The 17,920-nt window shown below is 44.8% G+C and overlaps 1 protein-coding gene across 1 annotated transcript in view; it reads left to right on the top strand.

The window, feature by feature from the left end:
- The window catches only part of LOC144498676 (V-type proton ATPase subunit S1-like), a 49,713-nt gene that overhangs the window by 28,922 nt on the left and 2,871 nt on the right, over positions 1 to 17,920 (top strand). Inside the window, exons 7-9 of the mRNA XM_078220149.1 lie at positions 4,831 to 5,072; positions 11,551 to 11,613; positions 17,059 to 17,296. Of these exons, the coding sequence (XP_078076275.1) occupies positions 4,831 to 5,072; positions 11,551 to 11,613; positions 17,059 to 17,296 (543 nt within the window). The remainder of the gene's footprint in view (positions 1 to 4,830; positions 5,073 to 11,550; positions 11,614 to 17,058; positions 17,297 to 17,920) is intronic.

Below are 17,920 nucleotides of genomic sequence, written 5' to 3'. Positions count from 1 at the left end.
TAACTGAGCCTTCACGTCTCATCTTAACATAAGTCTCCTTCTTCCTCTTCACAAGAGATTCAACCTCCTTAGTAAACCACAGTTCCCTCACACGTCTGCTTCCTCCCTGCCTGACAGGTACATATTTATCAAGGACGCATAGTAGCTGTTCCTTGAACAAGTTCCACATTACAATTGTGCCCATCCCCTGCAGTTTCCTTCCCCAACCTATGCCAGCTAAATCTCGCCTAATCGCATCATAATTTCCTTTCCCCCAGCTATAACTCTTGCCCTTTGGTATATACCTATCCTTTTCCATTGCTAAAGTAAACGTAATCGAATTGTGGTCACTGTCACCAAAGTGCTCACCTACCTCCAAATCTAACACCTGGCCTGGTTCATTACCCAGTACCAAATCCAATGTGGCCTCGCCTCTTGTTAGTCTATCTACATACTGCGTCAGGAAGCCTTCCTGCACACACTGGACAAAAACCGACCCCTCTAAAGTACTCGAACTATAGCTTTTCCAGTCAATATTTGTAAAGTTAAAGTCCCCCATAACAACTACCCTGTTACTTTCGCTCCTATTCAGAATCATCTTTGCAATCTTTTCCTCTACATCTCTGGAACTTTTCAGAGGTCTATAAAAAACTCCCAACAGGGTGACCTCTCTTTTCCTGTTTCTAACCTCAGCCCAAACTACCTCAGTAGACGAGTCCTCATCAAATGTCCTTTCTGCCACCGTAATACTGTCCTTGACTAACAATGCCACACCTCCCCCTCTTTTACCACCTTCCCTGCACTTACTGAAACCTCAGCATCTTTAGAGAAAACGCTCACAAATGGGAGAAATTAAAATTCAACATCTGTTTCAGAAATCTGAAGCATATGACAGATTAAAATCCACAACCTTGGGCTGAATCCTCCAAGGAATGGCAACCACTGTCAGAGCTCTGCATTTCTGGCCTGGACTTCCCAACCGAGCCTCTTCAGAAATGAGGAGGGTAACTGTTTCTTTGTTTTGCCTTCCCTCCACCCTACCCCCCACATTTATCCCAGTAATCCCGTAATTTACACATCTATGGACACTAATTTAGGTCAATCTGCCTAATCCACACATCTTTGGACTGTGGGGGGAAACCAGCACCCCGAGGAAACCCACACAGACATGGGGAGAATGTGCAAACTCTACACAGACAGGCACCCAAGGCCGGAATTGGTCCCTGGTGCCGTGAGGCAGCAGTGCTAACCATTGTGCCACTGTGCCGCTCCCAGTTCCGTGTTCTCGGAGACCTTCTTCGTAGGGCTTCTTGGGGGAAGCCAAGCCAAGCCAAACCCTCTTTTTACAGCACTAGCTGCCATATTTTGGTAATTCTTCATTCACTAACACAGTGAAAAGCTTTAGAACATTTAAATAGCTTTTCGCTGTGTTACTAAATGAGGGTGAGTGAGTAGTTAGAGTGGTGGGGTCACAGGGTGGTAGGGTGAGTTAGATGGCAGGGTGTTGAGATTGCATCATTTTGAATTGGGGATAGGCAGAGGGTCGGTGGGTGTTGGAGAATTGCGGTGGGGGGGTGAGGGGCAGCAGTGTCAGTGGGGAATCAGGGGTGTTAGTTTTATTAACTACAGTTAGTTATGGGTTTCTTCTTGTCTAATATTTCCTGGTTAACTATCCAGGGAAGTGAGTCAGAACCCTCTGACATCTCTGACGGTAACTCAGAGTTGGAGAGTTTTTCAGAGGGGTTCCAGAAGCTGGGAAATTGCCCATTGGAAATTGAAATTTCTGGGCAATTCCTACAGAGTCCTTGCATTGGGTCTTCTGAGGGGTCCCTCAGTGCATTTTCTGGGGTCCATCTAGGGTACGATGATCTAGAGACTGGAAGATCTGTCTCATTGTTCCCTTCAATCACACAATCTCCATAAACATCTGCTCTCACAGTCATAAATTTAGCATGTTTTTTCCTGGCCTTCTATATACATTTAAAGTTAATGCGTCCAGCTTACACTGCGTATTTAACAGCACACTCCGCAGATCAGCCAGCCAGGTAACCTGCTCAGAGAGAGCACACAGATATGAAGTACAGAATAAGAAAAGTCCCTTCATTCCATCAAGGGAACCAGGAACCATGAAAGGTTTACTATGTCATGGATTGTGTCCCACCTATGACTCTGAATAATCACAGTGAAACTTCCAAAGCAGTGAATTTGTGAAGTTTCGCCTTGATTCATGAGCGAGTGACCTATCCTGTAACAATCTAATAATGCACCCTCCATTCAAAAACCATCATTAATATTTTCAGCAGCACAGGATCTATTGTATTTTTTGTAGTTTCAGAGCATCTATGACAAAACTTGCAACCTGTAATCTCATCCTGTGCCAGACGTTCAATCAGTTGTACATTAAAGGAATCAGAGCAGGACTAATTGCTTGTTACTTGCATCTATTCACACATTTCCGCTCCTTTCTATTTTCTTACCTAGTTTTGACTTGTTAATATTGTACTCATGAACTCAAGTACTCTTGTTCCCTATTCCTTACAGTCATTGTGCATAAATGATGACGGCCATTGGCAATGGTGACATTTATGACATTTATCTGTTGTCTCAGCAGCACTCGACTTAGTAGTGGCTAATGCTGGCACTATAGGCAGTCCCTGAAGACAAAATGCAGTAGTTTCTGGAGTTTTTTTTATTTGATATATTACTGTCGCATGTATTGGTATACAGTGAAAAGTATTGTTTCTTGCGCTATACAGACAAAGCATTCCATTCATGGAGAACATAGGAGAGAAGGAAAGGAGAGGGTGCAGAATGTAGTGTTGCAGTCATAACTAGGGCGTAGAGAAAGATTAACTTAATATAAGGTAAGTCAATTCAAAAGTCTGATGGCAGCAGAGAAGAAGCTGTTCTTCAGTCAGTTGGTGCGCGATCTCAGCTTGTGTATCATTTTCCTAATGGAAGAAGGTGGAAAAGAGTATGCCCGGGCTGTGTGAGGTCCTTGATTATGCTGGCTGCTTTTCTGAGGCAGCAGGAAGTGTCGACGGAGTCAACGGATGGGAGGCTGGTTTGCGTGATGGACTGGGCTACTTTCACAGCTTTGTGTAATTTCTTGCGGTTTTGGTCAGAGCAGGAGCCATACCAAGCTGTGATACAACCTGAAAGAATGCTTTCTATGGTGCATCTGAAAAAATTAGTGAGAGCTGTAGCTGACATGCCAAATTTCCGTAGCCTTCTGAGAATGTAGAAGCATTGGTGAGCTTTCTTAACTAGAGGGTTGGCATGGAGAGACCAGGACAGGTTGTTGGTGATCTGGACACCTAGAAACCTGACGCTCTTGACCATTTTCACTTCATCCCCGTTGATGTAGACAGAGGCATTTTGTCCACTATGCTTCCTGAAATTGATGACTATCTCCTTCATTTTACTGACATTGAGGAAGAGAATATTGTCGTTGCACCATTTCACTAGATTGTCGATCTCTTTCCTGTACCCTGCCTAGTCATTGTTTGATTGAGGTCTGTCCAGGGATTTTGGTCAGCCTGGTAAACCAGGCAAGGGGGGGAGGTGTGGGGGTCGGGTTTTATTAGTTGGGGGGATGGGGTGGATGGTGGTTGGATAAAGTGGAGGGAGAAATTACCTTAAAGCGTGTGCCCGCCGGACACAGGGGACACCCCCAAAGGAAGTACTAGCCCTTCCTGTCTACCAATAGCTCAGGCAGCTGAAGCTGCTGAGCTGTTCATCATTCCCCTACAGACCAAAGAAATGTGATGGAAGTGGATTGAGACCCTAAGGTGGGGAATATGGCAGGTTGGCCACCTGTTTTATTTTATGTACCACACCCCCTTCGGATATGCCAGCAGAGGGGCCACAAATTTCACCACATGGACTATTTAGTAAGCCTATGCACCATGGCATCGATAGTTTATTTAGCCAAAGTAAGGATCCAGATACAGATAGCTGGTGCAGAAGAACAAAGAACAAAGAACAATACAGCACAGGAACAGGCCCTTCGGCCCTCCAAGCCCGCGCCGCTCCCCGGTCCAGGATTGAATCCTGAATCCAGGATCCCCGCCCAATTTTCCAGCCTATCTACATACCAATATCCTATCCACCGAGCTGTCCCTCACAGCTACGATGCTTTGTTCATTACAACCTATTAACTCACCCCCACCCCCCCATTCCAGACCATGTGATCCCCAGGGAGAGGCGAAAACCCAGAGTGAAAAACCCCAGGGCCAATATGGGGAAAAAAAAAATCTGGGAAATTCCTCTCCGACCCCCTGAGGCGATCGAAACGAGTCCAGGAGATCACAATGGCCCTGATCGGAAAATGCTTCCCAACCCTAGTCATTTCCACTTCCATGAACACCATATGAATTCCCTGCCCCCGAGACAGGTTCCCAACTATCCGCAGTCTCGCTCTGTACTGGCACCAGCAAGATGATCATAGAATGAAGCCTTGAAACGAGAAACAAGGAACAATTAGCCCGCGCCGCTCCCTGGTCCAAACTAGACCACTCTTTTGTATCCCTCCATTCCCACTCCGGTCATATAGCTGTCTAGATAAGTCTTAAACGTTCCCAGTGTGTCCGCCTCCACCACCTTGCCCGGCAACACATTCCAGGCCCCCACGACCCTCTGTGTGAAATATGTCCTTCTGATATCTGTGTTAAACCTCCCCCCCTTCAAAGAACAAAGAACAAAGAACAGTACAGCACAGGAAACAGGCCTTCGGCCCTCCAAGCCTGTGCCCCTCCTTGGTCCAAGAGAGTGGGTCATTTGCCAGGGTCAATGGTTGCCAATATTTGTCATCAAAGTGCTTTATCAGATACGGTCTCTTTACTCTTTCAGGTTAATAGAAAGTCTAATGATGGTCTGATTCAAACTGGACGGCGATTAATGACCACAGATTCAACCAGCTCTGTCCCATACCCACCCCTGAATGTAACAAATGGCACGAACACCTGCATTCTCTTTTATGCTACCAGCCTGCAGCTAAAAGCCAATGGAACATTAATCGACTTGACCAATGAAACTTTTATTTCCAATTCAGTGGATTCCAGTAGCTCCGTATGTTCAACCACTAACACCACGTAAGTTGAAGAAATGGCAATACTAAAGTTAAAGCTTTTTCAGCCTGAGCAGCTGATTTTCTCCCCCCAAACATTTTGCAACGTAAAGCCATATACACGTTTAGAGACATGTTCCTGATTAACTTTGTAACTGACTTATGTTTACCTGCATGGATATAGATTAATGAAATGAGTGGAATGAGAGAAGATTCCAGCTATCTTATTTATTTTACATTGCATCTCATGTTTTGGTAATAACTCTAAGGTATAACTCTTCCTCTGCACATAGACCTCATATTGTAACGTTGAATCCTTTATAGCACAGATGGAGGCCAATCAGCCCTTCAAACCAATGCTGACTCTCTGTGGAGCTATCCAGTCAGTCTTATCCTCTGTTTTATACCCTTAGCCTTGCAAGTTTATTTCCTTCAAGTGTCTATCCAATTTCCCATTGATTATTTCTGCTTCTACTACCCTCATGAGTGGTGAATTCAAGGTCATTACCACCTGCTGTGTAAAAAAATCCTTCCTCACATCCCCTCTGCATCTCTTGCCCAAAACCTTAAATCTGTGCCCCCCTGGTCCTTGTACCATCAGCTAATGGGAACAGCTTTTCCTTGTCTACTAATGCAAACCTATCAACATCTTGTGCACCTCAATCAGATCTCTCATCAATCCCCTTTGATCCAAGGTGAAGCACCCCAGCTTCTCAAACCTAACCTTGAGGCTAAGATCCTTCATCCAAGAAACCTTTGGTAATCATTGTAGTTAAAAATCCAACTTACTTCGTAAATGTAGGGTATTTTTCATGTGACGTCAGGAATTTAAAAATTAAGTCTTTATAATTCAAACAAGGGGATCATAGGATGGAATCATACAGTGCAGAAGGAGACCATTTGGCCCATTAAGACTGCACCAACCACAACCCACCCAGGCCCTATCCCCACAAACCCATGCATTTACCCTAGCTAGTCCTCCTGACACTAAGGGGCAATTTAGCATGGCCAACCCACCTAACCCGCACATCTTCGGGCTGTGGGAGGAAACCGGAGCACTCGGAGGAAACCCACGCAGACACAGGGAGAATGTGCAAACTCCACACAGACAGTGACCCAAGCTGGGAATCAAACCTGGGTCCCTGCTGCTGTGAGGCAGCAGTGCTAACCACTGTGCCACCATGCTGCCCCAATCATGACACCAGCAAAATGATAATAAGTAATAGATGAAGTGCAATTGTTATTCACTTTTTTTGGATAGATAATACACACCTCACACCATGGCACCAGTGCACAGGCCAATGGCTCCACAGGCATTCAGAGTGTGCACAGGCATTCTGAATGCCTGTGGAGCCATAGGCTCACCTTGCTCTATATGTGGAGAGAATAAAAGTGGAGAGGATCTCCAAGAAAATCACGCATATCAACACAGATATCAAGTTTCTACAAAGAAAGCAGACAAGATATCAAAAGGACTACAGATCACAAACCATAAGACCATAAGACCATAAGACATAGGAGTGGAAGTAAGGCCATTCGGCCCATCGAGTCCACTCCACCATTCAATCATGGTTGATTTCAACTCCATTTACCCGCTCTCTCCCCATAGCCCTTAATTCCTCGAGAAATCAAGAATTTATCAATTTCTGTCTTGAAGACGCTCAACGTCTCGGCCTCCACAGCCCTCTGTGGCAATGAATTCCACAGACCTACCACTCTCTGGCTGAAGAAATTTCTCCTCATCTCTGTTCTAAAGTGACTCCCTTTTATTCTAAGGCTGTGCCCCCGCGTCCTAGTCTCCCCTGCTAATGGAAACAACTTCCCTACGTCCATCCTATCTAAGCCGTTCATTATCTTGTAAGTTTCTATTAGATCTCCCCTCAACCTCCTAAACTCCAATGAATACAATCCCACGATCCTCAGACGTTCATCGTATGTCAGGCCTACCATTCCCGGGATCATCCGTGTGAATCTCCGCTGGACCCGCTCCAGTGCCAGTATGTCCTTCCTGAGGTGTGGGGCCCAAAATTGCTCACAGTACTCCAAATGGGGCCTAACCAGTGCTTTATAAACCCTCAGAAGTACATCCCTGCTTTTGTATTCCAAGCCTCTTGAGATAAATGACAACATTACATTTGTTTTCTTAATTACGGACTCAACCTGCAAGTTTACCTTTAGAGAATCCTGGACCAGGACTCCCAAGTCCCTTTGCACTTTAGCATTATGAATTTTGTCACCGTTTAGAAAATAGTCCATGCCTCTATTCTTTTTTCCAAAGTGCAAGACCTCGCACTTGCCCACGTTGAATTTCATCAGCCACTTCTTGGACCACTCTCCTAAACTGTCTAAATCTTTCTGCAGCCTCCCCACCTCCTCAATACTACCTGCCCCTCCACCTATCTTTGTATCATCGGCAAACTTGGCCAGAATGCCCCCAGTCCCGTCATCTAGATCGTTAATATATAAAGAGAACAGCTGTGGCCCCAACACTGAACCCTGCGGGACACCACTTGTCACCGGTTGCCATTCTGAGAAAGAACCTTTTATCCCACTCAGGTCAACCTATAACACAGACTGTGCTGAAAGACTTTGCCATCGCACCTCTCTCACACTCCTCAACCACCTCATACACCAGCTCTACAGCAGACGCCGCAACCTGGAAACCAAGATAGGGTCCATATTCTCAACTTGCGCTCAGGACGCAGACCAGCTGCGAAACACTGCCAAGCAGATGAGATAACGGAACTACGCCGTCTACATGCACACCAAAAACAGGAAACTTGAGAAACTCGGCATCACCACCAGCAACCACGCCTCCCCCGGTACCACAGTAGAAAACAGTACCACTGCAGGGAAGTCCATTGTCAACTTGTCGGACTACATACTTCAACCAGACGAGATCGAAATCCTCAGCTGAGGGCTCAATTTCTACCCACCACCAAAATGGACCCCATCAGTCACACAGCGAACACAGAGGAATTCATCAGGCGAATGAGGCTCTGAGAGTTCTTCCACAAACCCCAAGAGGCCAACAGCGAACCCAGTGAGACAGCCAATGAACTGGAACAGCTGACAGAGCAACCGAAGAGGAAAGAGTTGAATTAGGCTCCTCCGGAAGGCCGCTGCCCTCGAGGCGACATGTATGCCCAAGCCGTCAGGAGGTGCGTCAATGCCAGATTCATCAGCCACACTCACAAGACAGCCCCAAACGTCATCCAAGCACAACGCAATGCCATCCGCACTCTCAAGACCAACCCCAGCAGACAAAGGAGGGGCCACTGTCATACTGAACAGAACGGATTACTGCAAAGAAGTGTCCCGACAACTGAACAATGAAGAACACTACAGACAGTTACCTGCAGATCTGACCAAGGAACACACCTATCAACTCAACAGACTGATCAAGACCTTTGATCCGGACCTTCAGAGCACCTCCATGCTCTCATCCCACATACTCCCCACGTTGGAGACCTCTACTGCCTTCCAAAGATACACCAGGCCAACATACCCGGCCGTCCCATCGTATCAGGCAATGGGACCCAGTGTGAGAACCTCTCTGGCTATGTCAAGGGCATCCTGAAACCCATCGTACGAAAAACCCCCAGCTTCTGTCGTGACACTACGGGCTTCTTATAGAAACTCAACACCCATGGAGCAATCGAACCAGGAGCACTCCTCGTCACAATGCATGTCTTGGCACCCTTTACCAGCATCCCCCAAGATGACAGCATTGCTGCAACTGCCTCAGTACTCAATGCCGACAACTGCCAAACTCCAGATGCAATTCTACAACTCATCAGCTTCATCCTGGACCACAATGTCTTCACCTTCAACAACCAGTTCTTCATCCAGACACACGGAACAGCCATGGGGACCAAATTTGCACCTCAATATGCCAACACCTTCATGCACAGTTCGAACAAGACCTCTTCACCGCACAGGACCTTCAACCTACGCTATATACTAGATACATCAATGACATTTTCTTCCTTTGGACTCACGGCGAACAATCACTGAAACAACTATCTGATGTCATCAACAAGTTCCATCCCACCATCAGACTCACCATGGACTACTCTCCGGAATCGGTTGCATTCTTGGACACACACATCTCCATCAAGGATGGTCACTTCAGCACTTCACTGTACCGCAAGCCCACAGATAACTTCATGATGCTCCACTTCTCCAGCTTCCACCCTAAACACGTTAAAGAAGCCATCCCCTACGGACAAGCCCTCCGTATACACAGGATCTGCTCAGATGAGGAGGATCACAGCAGACACCTACAGATGCTGAAAGACTCCCTCATAAGAACAGGATATGGCGCTTGACTCATCGATCGACAGTTCCGACGCACCACAGTGAAAAACCGCATCGACCTCCTCAGAAGACAAACACAGAACACGGCGGACAGCGTGCCCTTCGTCGTCCAATACTTCCCTGAGAGGAGAAGCTACGACATCTTTTCCGGAGCCTTCAACATGTCATCGATGAAGATGAACGTTTCATCAAACCATCCCCACATCCCCACTACTTGCCTTCAAACAACCGCGCAAACTCAAACAGATCATTGTACACAGCAAACTACCCAGCCTTCAGGAGAACAGTGACCACGACACAACACAACCCTGCCATAGCAACCTCTGCAAGATGTGCCTGATCATCGACACAAATGCCATCATCTCACGTAAGAACACCATCCACCAGGTACACGGTACATACTCTTGAGACTCGGCCAATGTTGTCTACCTGATGTGCTGCAGGAAAGGATGTCCCGAGGCATGGTACATTGGCGAGACCATGCAGACGCTATGACAATGGATGAATGGACACCGCTCGACAATCATCAGGTAGGAGTGTTCCCTTCCTGTCGGGGAATTCTTCAGCAGTCAAGGGCATTCAGCCTCTGATCTTCGGGTAAATGTTTTTCAAGGCGGCCTTCAAAACACACGACAACACAGAATTGCCAAGCAGAAACTGATAGCTGAAATTCCGCACACATGAGGACGGCCTCAACCGGGTTCTTGAGTTCATGCCACACTATCTGTAAGCCTCACGACTTACCTGGCTTGCAAAATCTCACTAACTGTCCTGGCTGGAGACAATTCACATCTCTTTAACCTGTGCTTAACCCTCTCTCCACTCACGTTGTCTGTACCTGTAAAGACTTGATTACCTGTTAAGACTCGCATTCCATCCATTTCTTGTAATTGAGTTTGTGTCTATATATGCCCTGTTTGTGAACACAACTCCCACTCAGCTGATGAAGGAGCAGCGCTCCGAAAGCTTGTGCTACCAAATAAACCTATTGGACTTTAACCTGGTTTTGTGAGACTTCTTAACTTGCTCTGTAGTGTGAGGGTAGCTCACTATATACTCGACCATCCTAGAGCACAAACATTGGGAGTATTACAAAGTGAAAAACTATTGAATGGATGCCAGTGGTACTAAAAGGATCACCGATCACCTGTAAAGTTATCCAGCACAAAGTGGGAAACGGACAAAGGGAGGAACTGACACAATTTGTTTCATAAGTTTGGAAGTCCAGCTGAATTATATCCCACAAAGAGAGGATTATTTTGGGGGTGATGGCTGCCCTGCAACAAAGAGCAGCACCAGCACAGCAGGAATTAACAGTGGAATACCGTCTTACCTACTCTCAGAATCTGGCTATAAACCAGGAACACATTTCTCACATGCACAAGGATGGTGAGGTAAATGTGGTAATGTGTGTGCATTGCTTTTTAATGTTGGCTTGCAGTGCTCCTGAACTACATTTTACTCTGAATTTGGTGCATAATATCACAGTGACCATGTTAGCTTTTTCTTTTTATAAATGATCAGGAATGTTTATGTTCGGCAACGAGGGCAGTACGGTGGCACTGTGGTTAGCACTGCTGTCTCACAGCACCAGGGACCCGGGTTCAATTCCGGCCTCGGGTCACTGTCTGTGCAGAGTTTGCACATTCTCCCCGTGTCTGAGTGGGTTTCCTCCGGGTGCTCCGGTTTCCTCCCACAGTCTAAAGAAGTGCGAGTTAGGTTGATTGGCCATGCTAAATTGACCCTAGTGTCAGGGGGATTAGCAGAGAAAATATGTGGGGTTACAGGAATAGGGCCTGGGTACGATTGTGGTCAGTGCAGATTCGATGGGCCAAATGGCCTCCTTCTGCACTGTAGAGTTTTTATGATTCTATGATTCTTCCTGGGCACTGTGTAAATTGTTGTAAATATCATTCCTGTACTTTCTTAGGTCTGAACTGAAGTGTAAGACTAGATTTTATGTTCTCAAGTCCTGAAGAGAGGCTTGAACACATATAACTGCACCAATATGACTTTTCAATAATATTTCTATTCTAATTTCCTATTACTGTTTTCATTCGTCATTCTCGAGTCATCCAAGCTGTATTGTCTTGTGCTTTCAAATTTGGGCTCAGATTCTTGAACTTCAATTTTAAACTTTGCTTTAATAACGACACTTCATATTTTTATGTACCTTACTTTAGGTTATCCCTCAAGTATTCACTACAAAAAAATCCAAGTATCCATGTTAACACTTTGGAAATCAGGTAAGCTTAGCTACTGATTCTGATTAAGTGACAGAGATTTACTTTAATACAATCAAAAGGTTTTCAAAAACTCTTTAATATAGGAACAGCCTTTAAACTAGGCTGACACCAGACCTAAAGTGGGATCTTGGCTACTAATATTAATGCTTCCTGTCTTCCTGATTCAGCTGCGCTTCTGGGGAGTTGAGTAGCAAAGGACAGGCTGTGTGGAAGCAACTGAGAAAAAGTGTAGGCCCCAAAGACGGTGGAACAGATTTCAGTTGGGAGACATGGAGCATGCTGATTGCACCAATGCAAATCTCTATAAGTGGGAGACATGGCCTAAATGGCAATTCTGAGAAGCAAGGAGTGGAGCTGGGCCAAACTAATCAGGATTTCCACCCATTAGAGGCTGAGAAGTACCTTCTTTGTGGAGGCCTTTAAGAGGATAAGGCAATTAATCAAGTGAGCAATAAGTGATCCAACTGGAGACAGTCAGGAGGAGAATGAGGCTAAAAATGCTTTGGAACCTGAAGTGGGAGAAGAAACAGCGTTAAGAGAGTGAGGCTGAACTGGAGCCAATTCCCACAACCTAAATAACACATCTTGAGCAGCAGGAAGGTGGACAGGTTAATAAGAACATAAGAACATTAGAACTAAGAGCAGGAGTAGGCCATCTGGTCCCTCGAGCCTGCTCCGCCATTCTTCATGGCTGATCTTTTCGTGGACTCAGCTCCACTTACCTGCCCGCTCACCATAACCCTTAATTCCTTTACTGTTCAAAAATTTATCTATCCTTGCCTTAAAAACATTCAATGAGGTAGCCTCAACTGCTTCACTGGGCAGGGAATTCCACAGACTCACATCCCTTTGTGTGAAGAAGTTCCTCCTCAACTCAGTCCTAAATCTGCTTCCCCTTATTTTGAGGCCATGCCCCCTCGTTTTAGTTTCACCCGCCAATGGAAACAACTTCCCTACTTCTATCTTATCTATTCCTTTCATAATCTTATATGTTTCTATCAGATCTCCCCTCATTCTTCTGAATTCCAATGAGTATAGCCCCAGTCTACTCAGTCTTGTCTCATAAGCCAACCCTTTCAACTCCAGAATCAACCCAGTGAATCTCCTCTGTAGCTCCTCCAGTGCCAGTATATCCTTTCTCAAGTAAGGAGACCAAAACTGTACACAGTACTCCAGGCGTGGCCTCACCAGCACCCTATACAGCTGCAACATAAACTAGCTGTTTTTAAATTCCATCCCTCTAGCAATGAAGGACAAAATTCCATTTGCCTTCTTAATTACCTGCTGCACCTGCAAACCAACTCCTTGTGATTCTTGCACAAGGACACCCAGGTCCCTCTGCACAGCAGCATGCTGCAATTTTTTACCATTTAAATAATAGTCCATTTTGCTGTTATTCCTACCAAAGTGGATGACCTCGCATTTACCAACATTGTACTCCATCTGCCAGACCCTCGCCCACTCACTTAGACTATTTATATCCCTTTGCAGACTTTCAGCATCCTCTGCACACTTTGCCCTGCCACTCATCTTAGTGTCATCTGCGAATTTTGACACACTACACTTGGTCCTCAACTCCAAATCATCTATGTAAATCGTAAACAATTGCGGTCTCAACATTGATCCCTGAGGCACACCACTAGTCACTTATCGCCAACCATAAAAATACCCTTTTTCCCACTCTTTGCTTTCTGTTAGTTAACCAATCCTCTATCCATGCTAATACATCGCCCATAACACGGTGCACCTTTATCTTATGCAGCAGTCTTTGGTGCGGCACCTTGTCAAATGCCTTCTGAAAATCCAGATACACCACATCCACAGGTTCTCCATGGTTCACTGCTCATGTAATGTTCTCAAAGAATTGCACCAAATTAGTCAAACATGACCTTCCCTTCATGAACCCATGCTACGTCTTACCAATGGGACAAGTTATATCCAGATCTCTCACTATTTCTTCCTTGATGATAGATTCAAGCATTTTCCCTATTTACAGAAGTTAAGCTAACTGGCCTATAGTTACCCACCTTTTGTCTACCTCCTTTTTTAAACAGTGGCGTCACATTTGCTTTTTCCAATCTGCAATGATTGGAGTCCAGCGAATTTTGGTAAATTACCATTAGTGCATTTGCTATTTCCCCCGCCATCTCTTTTAGTACCCTGGGATGCATTCGATCAGGACCAGGAGACTTGTCTACCTTTAGCCCCATTAGCTTGCCCAACACTACCTCTTTCATGATAATGATAGTTTTTAGGTCCTCACCTGCCATAACCTTCCTGTCATCAATTTTTGGCATGTTATTTGTGTCTTCCACTATGAAGACCGACACAAAATACCTGTTCAATGTCTCAGCCATTTTCTCATTTCCAGTTATTACATCCCCCTTCTCATCCTCTAAAGGACCAATGTTTACTTTAGCCACTCTTTTTTGTTTTATATATTTGTAGAAACTTTTGCTATCTGTTTTTATATTCTGAGCTAGTTTACTCTCATAATCCATCTTACTTTTCTTTGTAGCTTTTTTCATAGCTTTCTGTTGACATTTAAAGATTTCCCAATCCTCTAGTTTCCCACTAATCTTTGCCACTTTGTATGCCTTTTCTTTAATTTGATATCCTCCTTTATTTCCTTAGATATCCATGGCTGATTATCTCTTTTTCTACAGTCCTTCCTTATCACTGGTATATACTTTTGCTGAGCACTGTGAAAGATCGCTTTGAAAGTCCTCCACTGTTCCTCAATTGTCCCACCATAAAGCTTTTGCTCCCAGTCTACCTTAGCCAGCGCCTCCCTTATCCCTTTGTAGTCTCCTTTGTTTAAGCACAAGACACTGGTATTGGATTTTATCTTCGCATGCTCCATCTGTATTTTAAATTCAACCATACTGTGATCGCTTCTTCCGAGAGGGTCCCTAATTGTAAGATCATTAATTTTTCCTGTCTCATTACACAGGACCAGATCTAGGATAGCTTGCTCCCTTGTAGGTTTCATTACATACTGTTCAAGGAAGCTATCGCAGATACATTCTATAACTCCTCCTCAAGGCTGCCTTGACCGATCTACAATTGATATGTAGATTAAAATCCCCCATGATAATTGCTGTACCATTTTTACATGCATCACTTATTTCTTTGTTTATTTCTCACCCCACCATGATGTTATTATTTGTTGGCCTATAAACTACGCCTAGAAATAGTAAGGAGAAGGAGGGAGCAAGGACAAAATGTGGGGAGAAGGTTCCAACTATATCAAAAATCAGGAAAAAAGTTAAAAGGAACGAGAACTCAGGAGATGTTATTAATGGAAGTGTTAGAATTCAAAATGAAGGTACAAAAACTAGCATAAGGTCACTTTATCTGAAAGCTCGTACAATTTGTACAGATCCCACCTCTGCCAGAACTGGTTAGAAAGGAACTACCCTGAATCGTGTGACTCTGCATTGTCCACAGTAGCAACTCTTAAATAACAGGAACTGATGTCTGGAGCAGAAAGAAGCAAATTTTTAGAGCACAATTTAAAAAAAAATTGTTATGGGGAGAATAGAGGATTGTTTGGTATTATCTGACACTGGGAGGATGTGCATTTACAAGTTAAAAATTTTATAGGACAGTTCCAATTATAAATGTGGACATAGAAAATTTATGGTGCAAGAAATGACCAGGAATTATGTTAAAATGTTTAATATTTTACTTGCTGACCTCCCATGTTATTCATAGATCATGAAGTCTAAATGTTACTCTTAAGTACAATGGGATTAAAGGCCAGGAAATAATGGTACCAAAACGTGTCAACATAAACCGATGGCACGGTAGTTAGCACTGCTGCCTCACAGCGCCAGGCACCCGGGTTCAATTCTGACCTCTGGTAACTTTCTGGGCCCGATTTTACCATCGCTTTGCACCCGTTTTCAGGTGCAAAAACTTGGTAAAGTCAGGCTTGAGGCGAGTAGTGCAATCCATGCCCACCTCCGTGCCGGTTCCCTCTTTACCAAGGCCCGAAAATGGCCACGATCAGGACTGTGCCCAAAATGGGCACAACGGCCATTTAAATGCATTTGCATGTGTTTGAATTGACTTAATGGGCTGCATGTCCAACCTTACCGGCACTTCCCTCTTTACCACCACGTTCGCCCATCCAGAATCAGTGTGAAACAGACATGCTCCACAAAAGTCCGATTCGGGCACTCCAGTTAGTGGGGAGGTAGGTGCTTAGCGTCCGATGACTCTCTGCTTGGGATTGGTGGAGGGGGACGGGAGGGAGAAAGGGGACAAGGGGAGTCCGCTGCCACTCTGCTTAAGATCAGTGGGGGGGGGGTAACGGGGGGGGGTCTGCTGCCATTCTGCCTGAGATCAGTGGGGGGGGAAAGGGGGGGTCCACTGCCACTCTGCCTGAGATCGGTGGGGGGAAGGGGGGAGGGGCCCACGATCGGTCTGGTTGGCAGGGGGTAGGGGATAAGGGGCTCAGTAATGTTGTGAGAGTGGGGCAATGTTTGTGGGGGCCAGGGGGAGGCATTATCCAGCCCGGGAGGGATGTGGCAGGGGAGCAGCATTCTATCATTTGTTTTCTACGCATGTGCAGTTGGAGGCGCCAATCGGAGCTGCAGGGTTTCGGGTGCATTATGCCCCGCCCACCTTGTGCAGCGCGATTCGAAATTGCTGATATTTTTGCAGGCAGAGTGTGTATGGGGACACCTAAGAACGGGTCTAAAAGCCAGATCTGAAACACTCCCAGTTTCAGGTCCGCCCAGCACTTAGAATCAAAATGGTAAAATACGACCCTCTATTTGGAGTTCGCATGTTCTCCCTGTGTCTGCGTGGGTTTCCTCCAGTTTGATCCCACAGTCCGAAGATGTGCAGGTTGGATGGGTCGACCATGCTGAATTGCTCCTTAGTGTCCCAAGATGCGTAGGTTAGGGGGATTAGTGGGCTAAGTACATGGGGCTACAGGGATAGGGCCTGTGTGGGATTCTCTGGAGAGTCAGTGCAGACACAATGGGCCAAATGTCCTCCTTCTGCCCTGTAAGGATTCTATGGCTCTATGATTACTCTGTCCCAATTTTGAAGTCATTTATTTTGACCCTAATTTTATATATTACTTTAATTTCATATCATTACTGTTCAGTGTCACAGCATTGTACATAGTAAATCGATGAATGTGGTCCTTTTTAAACTATTGTTTGTGTCTTTTTGCTGATATTTCTCTGTCTTTCCTCTGCTCCTCACCCAGGACTGTTTCTAATATGCTAATTTATTTACTGTTTGCATTGTCATTAGATGAAAATTTGTCATGAGGGCCTAACAATCCAGCGTTGAATCTGTCACTTGAGCAAGATATTTTTTGTGGCATATTCCAGACAAACTGAATTCTTTTAAAAACAAATAATTTACCAAGCGATAAGACATTGCAAAAATAAAGCAGTTTGAATGTTTTGTTTTCCTTCAAAGGTTTTTAATGAGGAACAAGTTCTATGTTGGATCGGCTCGAAACTGGTTCAGGTTGGATTTTGTTGAAATTGTGCAGGACAAGCAAAATGTCGCAATGTTTAATGTCTCCAGTATCTCAGCACCACAGGAGTATTCCTTCCACTGTCAGTTAGTGGGGACCAGTCGGCTTTATGGTGCAACATTTATTCCTGCTAACAAGGCAGCTGAAGCCTGGACCATCACCATTTCTGAATTTCAGGTAAATAGGCGACATTGAACAAATGAACCTGTGCAACTCTTGATATTAACAAATGCAACTGTTGATTTAATGATCGATGTGAGAAATGCAAAAGTAGTTACTTTCTACCAAACTGTACATTATATAAATAGCAGTAAGATATTGCGGATGCTCAAAATCTGAAATGAAAATGTTAGCAGGTCTATCTGTGGGAAAAAACTCTTCGGAACTTACAATATTCATACCTCTTTTGAAAGCAAAGTAGAAAATTGATCCAGAAACATTATGATTTAAATTCTCAGCATACTAAGGGCTATATGTTTGGAATCTCTGGCTTGCGAGCTTGCCATTTCAATGTGATTTTTCACACCTCTGTGAGAGGTGTGAAAACCAATGTTTTGATACTTTTCCTTTTGTCTCTGTTTAATTCTGTTCTGTATTATTGTCCTGAGATGTGTCAAATTGGGTTCGGTGAATCTATTTTTCAAACGTGCGATTCTATACAAAACTATCTGTTTAATAAGCAAAACCTACCTATCGGGCAGATGTGGTAGCAATTTTAACCAAATTAGTGGACTTTCAGGATCTGAAGCGTGTGAGTTATGTCCAAGAGCTAATTTCATTGCTGATGATTTTACCATTTTC

This window comes from Mustelus asterias, chromosome 9 (genome assembly GCF_964213995.1).
Source record: "Mustelus asterias chromosome 9, sMusAst1.hap1.1, whole genome shotgun sequence".
NCBI lineage: Eukaryota > Metazoa > Chordata > Chondrichthyes > Carcharhiniformes > Triakidae > Mustelus > Mustelus asterias.
This window is presented reverse-complemented; position numbering and strand designations above follow the sequence as displayed.